We start from the raw sequence: 11,943 nt of genomic DNA on the forward strand, positions 1-11,943 counted from the left end.
AAGAGTTATGTTCAAGGGAGACAACGCGGACAACACAATATTTCTTTTTTATTATCATTATTGTTTAATTATTATCTATTTCAGGTTGATCCGTTGATTTATGTGTTTGTGAGCACTTCGATTTAAGCAAACTTTTATAAACATATATATTACTTCACATTACGTGGAAAAGTGTCCACCCTGGAATACTATAAGTCGAATTTAGATAATAGTATCGGGGGAAAATGTCGGATATCGGAAATAAGGATCAGGTAGTCTACTCGAGGATATAAAGCTTTTTATTTTTCTAAGACTACGAATTGTTTATCTTTATTTGATGTAAAATAACTATGACTTATTTTGTGTTTTGATTTTATTGTATATTTACTGACTGTTATTATATTTTTCATGTAATAACTATTCAATTTATATCTTTCTATTACCTATTGTCGCCATAGTTATAAATTCGAGATTAGTTATTTCACACTTAGTAGAGTCTTTTGGAAAATTGCTTCAGTGCTATCGCAAAATAGATTTCAAACTGTCACACAATGGCATATTTATCCTTCCCTCCCCATAATGCTTCCCTTTAAAATCAATAATTAAAAAATTTCTTCCTGATCTGTCATGTGACATAATCATGATCACTGTATGATGTGCCTTGATTATGACAGTGGCAGCTAGCAGGAGTGTTATATAGCCTTATCCTGTATATATACTAGTTAGTGATCTTCAATTTATTGATTATAATTTTTTTAAATGATTGGTAGATAATTGAATACATAATTGATTTTTGCTGATTATTTTAACTGTATCGTCAATGGTGACCAGTCATAACATCCCCACGTCAAATTGTCCCCTCATACGAAGGACCATATCGTCCCCGCGTAATATCTTCCCGTCGTACGAAGGAGGCTGTCCTTTAAACAAGTAAACGGGGTAGGTGAAATAATTGGTTGCCATAAGCATGTAATGGCATTCAGGGATTGAATAGGGCTGAAATAACATTGAATTTGATTCCACTTCTCTCATATAATTATTGTGTATGCGTTGTGTAGTTGGTGTAAAGAGTGACCGTGGAAGTTTTGGTAGGAACAGGGGACGTTTTCACACAGGGACGATATGACCCGGGGACGATATGACTGGTAACCTCATCAATGTTCTTAACTGCTTTAGGCATCAAATTCTGTTCAGTTTCTTTTCTAATGCATGGTTCATGTAATCAACATGCAATTTGTTTTCATCTGCTTGTCGTTCATTTGTGAAGTTTTTCTCACAGTTCGAGAACATTTTCATTAACAATAAAGTTTAAACAAGTATATATCTAATGTTTAAATACAAAACTTTACTATTACAAATCACCAAAACCAGGACTAGCTCTGGGTGAGCAAACAATTATTTATAAAACTGCAAAAAATGCAGAAACTGATTTTTTTTTTAAATTTATTTCAATTATTAATTTAATTTTTTTGCCAAGTTAAAATAAAATTCGCCAATTGTTTTTAAAATTCACAAGTGGCAAATTTGGTGAGTGGCAGAGCTAGCTAGCTCAGAAAATCATAAATTTTACTAGCTTGTTTTTGTTCATTCCTTAATATTATTGATATTGGGTCCACTTGACTAATATAATTTGAGTTAAAAATTAAAACGAAGGAAGATAAATTAACATACCACATCAACATGGTCAAATCATGACAGTTTATGATTTTCACCCTGTCTGTTGTTACAATTCCTTTTTAGTTATTATATTATAATATTTGATTATTATTTTCGATTTGCTAAAGATATGCTGCATTTTTTGTGTTCCTACTATAATGAATAATAGACATAGTCCCTTCAGATCAATTGTAAATAATTTGGAGTGTTTAAATTGTTTTAATTAAAAATCATTTCATTAGAAAATTTATATTTGATATGAAGGTATTGCCTATTTGTATTGACATCAAGTGTTTTATCTATCATGAGGAAACGAGGTGAACTGACTGCTCTTGACAAACAGAATATTTCCTTTTAAAAAATATTAAAGTATTTGTCCACAGTGCCTATTTCAGAAACATATTTTTGTCATGTACTGGCCTTAAAAATTGAAAATGACGAACCATGCATGTGAGAAATCAGGGATTTATCCAGGATATTTTGCCAAGGTCCCATGCCTGATGGGATTGTGAAATTAGAGCAAGTAAATCATACTTGGGATATTTTTTTCAGGCCACTGAGTGATGCATTGTTATGTAGAACAGACTTGACTAAAGATATATTTATTGGGAATTATTAGTACAGAAATTGGGAATTTTCAGTAGAGCTGCAATGATTCACTCACATATTCAATGCACTGAATGCAGGCTATCTGCAATACATATTCGTTATTCGGTACCCAAAGAACCGAATATATTTGTGTGTTTTATTTACTCTTTTTTTTTAAATCTTTATTATTATTATTATTATTAATTATATAAATTTAGAAAGACCACAGTTTGCAAGTTGTATGTACACACAGAAGTTTTTTAACCTGTCTACTATCCACTACCCAACGTCAGTCATGTGATGTTTTGGATAACGAAAACTGGTACATGCTCTGAATAATGTAGTTAATTATTATTAACACCATAAGAAATAAAATGACATGTGATATAATATAAATAATAATAATAATATGTTAAACCATTCGTCGATGCTGTTTCTTAAATGTCGGCAATATGGGTTTTTGAAAACACCTCAACGAACTATTTGTGAAGAACGAAATGAAAGAAAAACAACAAACATCCACGCACCTCTATATTTCTGTATGTTTCCATGATTTTATTGATATGATGTTCAAAAGTTTATTTTATTGTCTGGAGAGGGTGTTTAGCACAGCAGGAGATATGGTCACTGCCTAAAGAGCCTCTTTTTCTTCTACACTGTTTTACATCTTGTTAATTTTCTTTTATTATAATTTAGTTTTTATAACTGACATTTAATTATTTAATTTTCAACGTTCAACATTCCACAGTTTAATGTTAAACACATCCTCGTATTTAAAGTCTATTTTTGACTTAGGTTCGCTGGTGGGTTGCTTCATTCAGTAAGTCAGTAGTACAGTATTGGTAGATTCAAAGTAATTATTGGTATTTGTGAATATTTATTCATATTCGAGACCCAATGTTTGTGATACATATCGTATTCGCCACTTGGAGTATTCATTGCAGCTCTAATTTTCACTGCCACATTCTTTTGGGAAGGGGCCTATGTTCGGACCCACATAATGCCTGGATAAAATCCCTGGAAATGGTTATTTTTCCAAATGCTTGTTGTGCCTGAATGCAATTAGAAACATCATTCTTTCCTGTTTACTGGATGCTGTTATACAATGGATTTAATTTACTTCCACTTTTTATGTTAAGTGATTGGAATATATTTGATTTCAAGTACCATAACTAAAAAGTAGAATATCCTTTCTGTAAGTATCATATGCATGTTTTTTGTCTTTAGCCAAATACAGTTTTGGATGTTGATGGTAGTGATGTCAGTATGTTAGTGTTTGGGTTTCTTTTCACGTTAACATAAAGAATATAGATAATGAATAGGTTATAGGTAGAATTAGTGAAATATATGATCTTATCTGTTTTGATCAGTTGGTGTAAACTGATTATAATCAATGATTGATGATGAAAAACCAATTGATTCCCAACACTACATGCATAAAGATTGAATAAAGCATATTTCATGTTGATAATTTTTGAGTTGTTTAATGACATAAAATTGACATGTTGCTGACCATTTATGTTTATTTTTAATTATTATTTTGTTAATTGCATTTTAGACATCTGGTGAAGCGGCAGAGTTCACAAATATTTTATTAGATCCAGATAAACCAACAAAAAAGAAAGTGCCCAAAAGAGTTTTGCATTTCAGCGATGGTATTTTGGAGGAGTATTCCTCTGATGAAGATGAAGACAAACCTCCTCCAGAACCACCCGTGGATCCTGTGAGTATATGTGGCAGTTATTTATAGTATACACAGAACAAGTAAATTAGTTGAAACTATTATTTATTAGTCCCCAACCGGTTCAGCCGGAGGAAACTATATGTTTCATTTCCGTCCTGCCTGTCTGTCTGTCCATCCATCTGTCCCATTTATAGTTTTCTGGATGTTTTTAGCACAGTGCCTCAAGATACTGACCTGGAAGTTTGTATATAACTTTATCAAGTACTGTTACAGATCAAGTGTGATTTTCATTGCAATTTACCCATTTTTGACAGTTCTGGCCCTTGAACGTGGGAAATACGAAAATTTATTTTACAGACCTTTTTTTCCACAATGCTTCAAGATATTGAGCTGAAATTTTGTATATACTTTTATCATATACAGATACAGATCAAGTTTGACTTTATTGCAATTTACTAAGCTTTGACAGTTATGGTCCTTGAACTTAGAAGATACAAAAATTAGTTTTCCAGACTTCTTTGTTTTTTTGCAACACCTCAAGACATTCAGCTGAAAATGTTTTGTATAGATTATTATGTATTGTTACAGATTATGTGTGACATTCATGGCAATCAACTGATTTTTTGCATTTACGGCCTTCACTGTTTCTGCCAGAAAGAAATGTTTGGGTATGGCTCTATGGAATTAAATGCAACCACACTCAACAAGGGGTATGGGGGGCCTCCCCCAAAAAGAAAATGGGTTAAATTTAGGGTTAGGGTTAAGAAAATCGTACATTAATGATAAGAGTAATTAATTTTGTCAAACGGTTAACTTTAAAAAATAAATCTGCAAACAAATCTGGGTATGGCACCATACCCATTTTACCCTCTGGCAGAAACCCTGGGCCCTTGAACTTGGGCGATAAGAACATTTGTTTGGCCCTTTAAGTGACATGTATTGCTTTAGCAGTACTCTCAGAATGCTTGTTGTATTACACAATCATAATAATTATTCGTATTCATATTTATGAATCATTTGTGATACCCAATAGCCGATGTGTATTTTTGTGCTGGGGTGTCGTTAAACATTCATTCATTCATTCATGAAGTTATTTAATTCAGGCCTAGACTGTATCATTTAAATCTATGTTAATTTAAAGTATCCTGAGATGAGTTTGTTTAATGGAAATAATTTATTCATCAAGTAGTTTCTCCAAACAAAGAAAAGATTTTGTCATCAGAAATTTTTTCAGGATTCCTTTGACCAAATGTCTTGCTGCTGATGGAAAAATGTAAAAATTTCCAGCTGTTTGACATCCAATAGCCAATGATTAATTAATCAATGTGCCTTAATAGTGTCATTAAACAAAGCAAACATTTTGACCAAATTACAAATTAAAGCTTTTTTAAAATCTACTGACCAGAAATATTATTTGGATCACTAACCATAAAGATGGCTATAGATGTGTATTTATGTTTCTTTATCTTGTTTATTTTTGTTGTAGAAAACATTAACCTGGTTTCCATGGTTTTGGCATTATATTGTTACAGTTGCAAGTAGGACGTTGTCAGGTATGAATACATTAATTAGCTACGGTCTCACTACACAGATGTCATCTGCCATTGAAAGCCATGTTAAATTGCCCAACTTCAAACAAAGATTGCCAATAGAAGGGGTTCTCGCTGGCACTAACAACACACACCATTGCGAACATACATTATATAAGCATTATTTTCACTCCAAAATTGAGAACATTTCCGTCTCAGTTTTTTTGCTATATGACCGCATCTGGCTGTAGTACCGGTCCAAACAGGTGGTTCATTAACCGATTAACTCCGGTTGTCACTTGCGCTGTATACCCATGTCCCAAAAGGTCGATGCACAATATTACAAAATAACATGGGTAAAATACAGCCAGTAGGCTTACCATTAAACATACATATTGTTTTAATTCTTCACCATTTCCTAGAAGTGAATATGTGAACCATAACATGTGTCACAATTAGGAATTATAGTCACCCGGAAGTTATCTGTGTAGTGAGACCTAAATATTCTTTACTGTGTTACAAAAACACTTTTGCAGAGACCAAACATTGTTGATACTGCTAGTGCTAACACTAGGACTATGTCCTCAATGTCCAGCTGTGGTATAAGGCTTACTTTATATTTAATTACACAGTAAATTACATATATACATACAGATCTATTGGTTTCACTTTTTTTCTAATATACATGTATGGTGATAGGGCAACAAGCGTAGCGTAAACTCTATTAACGTACCCCTATCCAATTAAGGTTCAGGCACGTCTCTCCCACACCAAATCTCAGGCGTGGCCAGTGGTCAAGCATGGGACATGGCAACAAGGTAAACAGTTGTGAAAATGTAGCATATAGGGAATGTTGGATGCAAATTTTGGAGAAGATGTTTGTAGATAAAAAAAAACATTAAAAAAAATTAAAAGGCACATTCACTATTATTTTCATAATACAAATTAACACAATTTTATACTGTGCATTAAATACATATCAGCATTATCTAAATGGTTATTAGTTTTTCTTTTGACACATTATTCAGTTCAATACTATAGTACCAAGTATTTTCATTTGCCAGTTCCGATATCCTGTACTGTAGACAAGGATTCATTTGTAATTAATCACAATACAATATGTATAAACATTTATAAACTTCATAGCATCTGTGAAGTGATAGCAACCATTTTAACTATAACAGATTTTGCGTATTGATTTCAGCTGCAGACCTATGCGGAGAGAAACTTGCTTGGTTCTTTGGAATAACATCACCTAAATACCAATATGCAATTGATGAATACTACAGACTAAAGGAGGAGGTATGTTGGTGAACATATTAATTTTATAGTTTGGTTGGTCTTGGAACAACTCCTGCCGGTGGACCCATTGGGCTATCTCTCGTTCCAGCCAGTGCACCACGACTGGTATCACAAAAGTCATGGTATTGTTCCAGCCAGTGCACCATGACTGGCATTTCAAAGGCCACTGTATATGCTATCCTGTCTGTGAGATGGTTGAGATGGTGTATATAAAAGATCCCTTGCTACTAATGGAAAAATATGGTTGGTTTGATATCCAATAACCCATGATTAATAAATCAGTGTGCTCTAGTAGTGTCATTAAACAAAACACACTGTAACATTTGTAGTTTGGTATTCTGACCCTCAACATCAAACAATAAGTACAGTCCAGCGTCATTGTCTTGCCCTTTGTTGTCTGGCTAGTGCAGGTACTCTAGTTAACCAACTGGTAGAAAGGTGTCAGAAAGCCATGCTAGAAAAATGTCTAGCACACGTTCTTGGACGATAATGCACCTTTTTTCATTGGTTAATTGCTCTTGTCGGAGGTACATGGCTGTTGCTACTTGTTGATTAAAGAAAGAAAGAAATGTTTTATTTTGTGACGCACTCAACACATTTCGCGTCAGACATGTGGTTAAGGACCACACAGATATTGAGAGAGGAAACCTGCTGTTGCCACTTCATGAGCAACTCTTTTCGATAAAGCAGCAAGTGATTTTTATATGCACTATCCCACGGACAAGGTAGTACATACCACAGCCTTTGATATACCAGTCGTGGTGCACTGGCTGGAACAAGAAATAGCCCAATGGACCCATTGATGTGGATCGATCCCACACCAACTGCACATCAAGCAAACGCTGTACCACTGGGATATGTACCACCCTACTTGTTGATTATGTCATTCTGTAAACAAGGTAGTATGTGACATCATGTATCATGTAACACTGCATGCATTCCTTCTCGTGACATATATATAAATATATATATCAGCTAAGAAAAGGAGTGATGTCACACTACAACAGTAAAATGCAGTGAATATTGACAGAGGTATGGCCCTTGTATTAAAATTATAAGATTGATTAAACTAGAAAATACTTGACCTTTTGTAGATGTTTTTTCTGACACTCATCTTAAAAAAACAATCCTTGGAACTTTCTAAATCTCACACCAGGGATTAATTTTGTTCTGACTCATGTCAGAAAAAACATCTATAAAAGGACTTGTGCCGAAATCTGTTAACCTTGAGGTCGGAAAATGGTCCTGGGCATAAGTTTAAAAACATATTAAGTTTATTTGAAACCACTGTCTTCTAGATTTGTTTGGTTTCATCTCTTCAATATAAATGTGACAACTTTTGACTATATATGCCATGCTTATGTACACTGTTCTGACTTGAAGAAGAAGTCGCAATACAAGTTAAATACCTAATCTGTGAAGAACCCCCAAATATAGAAAGAAGAAAGAAAAAACTTGTATTTAACGACGCACTCAACACATTTTATTTACGGTTATATGGCATCAAGACATATGGTTACGGACCACACATATTTTGAGAGGAAACCCGCTGTCGCCACTACATGGGCTACTCTTTCCGATTAGCAGCAAGGGATCTTTTATTTGCGCTTCCCACAGGCAGGATAGCACAAACCATGGCCTTTGTTGAACCAGTTATGGATCACTGGTCGGTGCAAGTGGTTTACACCCATTGAGCCTTGCAGAGCACTCTCAGGGTTTGGAGTCGGTATCTGGATTAAAAATCCCATGCCTCGACTGGGATCCGAACCCAGTACCTACCAGCCTGTAAACCGATGGCCTAACCACGATGCCACTGAGGCCGGTCCCAAGTATAGTGTCACATTATTAAAGGCATAGTATCACAGTTAACAAGGTTCATGTTAGTCTAATACTGGATTTTATCATATAATAGGTAGTGTAGCCAATAAAATAATAAATGTGATATTTTTCAGATCGTGTACTTTTAGAATTTGATAACTTTGCAAATTAGATATAAATTAATTAGTTCATGGTACTATATTTATTGACAAGTATGCAAATGTACTATGACAACACTTCATAATTGATGGATGCATTCATAGTCATCAAATAAGAACATTTCATTAGCAGTTTTTCATTGAAGGTTATGGACTAGTTTATTATTAATATTATGTAGGAATATTCAAAATGTAAATAGATCAAAGTCTGAGATTTTGTTAAATAGGTCTACATTCCTTTCCTTTCATTAATCCATATTTTGTAATATTGCAGGAAGAAAAAGAAAAAGCACGGATGGAAGCGGAAAATACGACAGAGTTATCATCAGTTGATGTGAAAGTGGTGGAAGACAAAAATAATGATTCAGTTGTTCAGAAATACTGATAATATTAACTTTTACAGGGCCATTTTTTTTATAATGTGCAGATTGTTGATACATGTACATTTTTAATTATTGTTTTAACTGGGAGAAGAAGAAAAGTTGCCTTTGAAAAATATGTATGGCAGACATGCTATTCACACAAAATCTGGCATGCATATATAATATCAACACAAAGGTAATTCCATTAAATGATTAAGTGTGTTTACTTGGCTGACATGTTGAAATAATCATTTTTCTTTAATGACCATAAATTTGTACAACTTATTAGTTCCCTACCGGTACAACCAGTGGGGACTATAGATTTCATCTCCATCCTGTCTGCCTGTCTGTCCGTCTGTCCATCTGTCCAACTGTCCAACAAATAGGTTTTTTTACAATGTCTTGAGATATTGAGCGGACATTTGGCATGGATTTTTTATACGTCCATCTATGATTGGTCATATTATGGTATGGCGATGTCCGTCCGTCCATCTATTAACTTTTTCTTGGACCATATCTTGCATACATATGCATACAGGACCATCAAAGCTCACATGTAGGAACAACTTAAGATGGCCGTGTAACGCGTACTATTACTAAGTAACCTACTTTTTACGGTCTACTGCACATAACAGTAAATCTTTGTCCGGACCATATCTTGCATACAGGAATATCTTACATGTAGGAACAACTTGGGATGGTGGTGTGTCGCATACTATTACTAGGTCACTGTGGCCTACTTTTCATGGTCTATTGCACATAACAGTAAATTCTTGTCCAGATCATATTTTGCATACAGATGCATACAGGACCATCAAACCATATGTAGGAACAACTTGGGATGGTGGTTGATCTAAAACAATAGTGTTAAAATAGTGTAATAAGTGGCCTGTTATTTTTCAAACTCCAGTTTATTTTCATTATCGAATATTGTTAAAAACAAACTAAGGACTTCCATGAAATAATCTCAACACAAATAAATTAGATATGTGTAATTTGCACCAGTGAGTTTCTTGAATAATTACACAATTAACTAATATGCTCCTGAAATCGGCAACGAGACTAACGTTTAATCCACACATCATGCTATACATCGACAATGCAGTGTTTGCAGGTTGCAGTGTTTGTTTACAGTCTCTCTCACGACCCTCCCAGAACAAATATAAAAGATCCCAAATTAAAGTGATAATAATAACTCAAGAATGTATGAAATACTGGGGCCAGCTGGGCTTAAATCAGTTGTTCAAATTGCCTTCGGAAGGCACGCTGTTACCAGATTTTTAGGTGGATGATAAAAAATGTTGAAATGGAGGTACGCTTGGGTGCACAAGCTCTATCAGGCACCTCGGATATGAACGACTGTATAGCTTTATCATGAACCATTACAGATCAAGTTTGACTTACATGGCGATTTACCCATTTTTGAGTTGTGGCCCTTGAACTGAGGAGAAAACTTTATATTGAGCTGACATTTTGTGTATATCTTTATTATGTACTGTTACAGATCAGGTTTGACTTTCACAGAGTTATGGCCCTTTAATTTGGGAGATATAAAAATTTGTTGTGCCCGGTAGGGGACACTTATTACTTTAGCAGTATTCTCAGAATGTTTGTTCTGTTTCTATTTGATTAAACAAACATGTTGATAGTTGTTTTATTGAGGTTATTTTCCTTGAACTCCTTGTTAAAAAAACGAGTGTTGCGGTTTCCAATTGTAGTCCCTAATTTAAATTGTTTTTGGTATTTATATGTGTTCCTTTTTTGACAAGTGAAGTGTTTTGGAGGAGTTTTTCTTTATAGACCAGTATTCGACCAAATCCACCTGTAGCCCTCAAAATAAACATAGTCAGTGCAACAGATTAGCAAAGTACTTTTGGTTGTAATTGATTGAGTTACTATTCTAGTTTCGAAATTTTTACTAGAAGGCAGAAGGTTGCCAATTAGAATGTATCATTTGAATGTTTAGTAGGACCCTTTAATTCTCAATTTTTAAAAAAATATAATTAAAATGGTGTCTGTAAGAATTTTCAGCATTGTAAGAACAGGGACAGCGGAAGCAAGTAGACATTGGGGTGGGTGGGGTGGGGGCTGACTGAGATCGAAAGTTTCTAGGGGGTTCAGGGGTATGCTTCCCCATAAACTTTGGACAACTAGATGTCCTGCATTCTATAAGTAAAATTCATCTCTGCCTTTTAGATTTACTACCAGTAATATTCTGAAGAAATGCGATAAACATAATTAGAAGCATGTTATTTCATTTACTTGTTACAGTAAGCACCATCGGTAGAGAAAATCGTCAAAACGATGCATTGTGAACAAAAATGTTATCGCTAACAAACCATTGATTATGGAAAAACACTAAGCCATAATCAGTACAAAACCTGACCTATCATTCATGACTTATTTCGAGGGCTGCACCTATTGATTTTATTATGTTGGATCAGTCGTTATTCGATGCTTAGAAAGTGAAATGTGGATTTGGCAATTATATATTAATGACATTAGTAAATTGTTGCTGGTAAATGTTCTGTTCAATAAGATAAATACGAAGTCGGAGATAAATGAATACTAAGATAATTTTGTGGAGTATGGTCCTTTTGTAGGTTGTTGGGGTTTTTGTTATATTTTTTGTTGTTATTTGTATTTTTTTGTGTAAGTTTGGTTTGTAATACATATCATTTGTTTAGCTTAAATAGAATCAGTCATTGTTTTGGCATCAGTTTTATGGACTTCAGCATGCATCTTCTGTTAATCAGTAAGACACAAAATGTAGTCATTTGTTTGGCTTAAATAGAATCAGTCATTGTTTTGGCATCAGTTTTATGGACTTCAGCATGCATCTTCTGTTAATCAGTAAGACACAAAAT

General features: G+C 34.2%; 1 protein-coding gene across 1 annotated transcript; it reads left to right on the forward strand.

The window, feature by feature from the left end:
* The first annotated feature begins 42 nt into the window (after positions 1–42).
* Positions 43–9,651, forward strand: LOC121372304 (protein FAM177A1-like). Its single transcript, XM_041498598.1, has 5 exons — positions 43–251; positions 3,782–3,946; positions 5,394–5,460; positions 6,641–6,738; positions 8,989–9,651. Exons 1-5 carry the CDS (start codon positions 225–227, stop codon positions 9,097–9,099), a joined length of 468 nt encoding a protein of 155 aa, XP_041354532.1. The 5' UTR covers positions 43–224; the 3' UTR covers positions 9,100–9,651.
* Positions 9,652–11,943: the final 2,292 nt, after the last annotated feature.

This window comes from Gigantopelta aegis, chromosome 4 (genome assembly GCF_016097555.1).
Source record: "Gigantopelta aegis isolate Gae_Host chromosome 4, Gae_host_genome, whole genome shotgun sequence".
NCBI lineage: Eukaryota > Metazoa > Mollusca > Gastropoda > Neomphalida > Peltospiridae > Gigantopelta > Gigantopelta aegis.

Coding starts and splice junctions, on each gene's coding strand:
- LOC121372304 (XM_041498598.1), top strand. CDS start 225: ATGTCGGATATCGGAAATAAGGATCAG. Junction 3,947..5,393: donor CAGAACCACCCGTGGATCCT/GTGAGTATATGT, acceptor TTTTTGTTGTAG/AAAACATTAACCTGGTTTCC. Junction 6,739..8,988: donor ACTACAGACTAAAGGAGGAG/GTATGTTGGTGA, acceptor GTAATATTGCAG/GAAGAAAAAGAAAAAGCACG.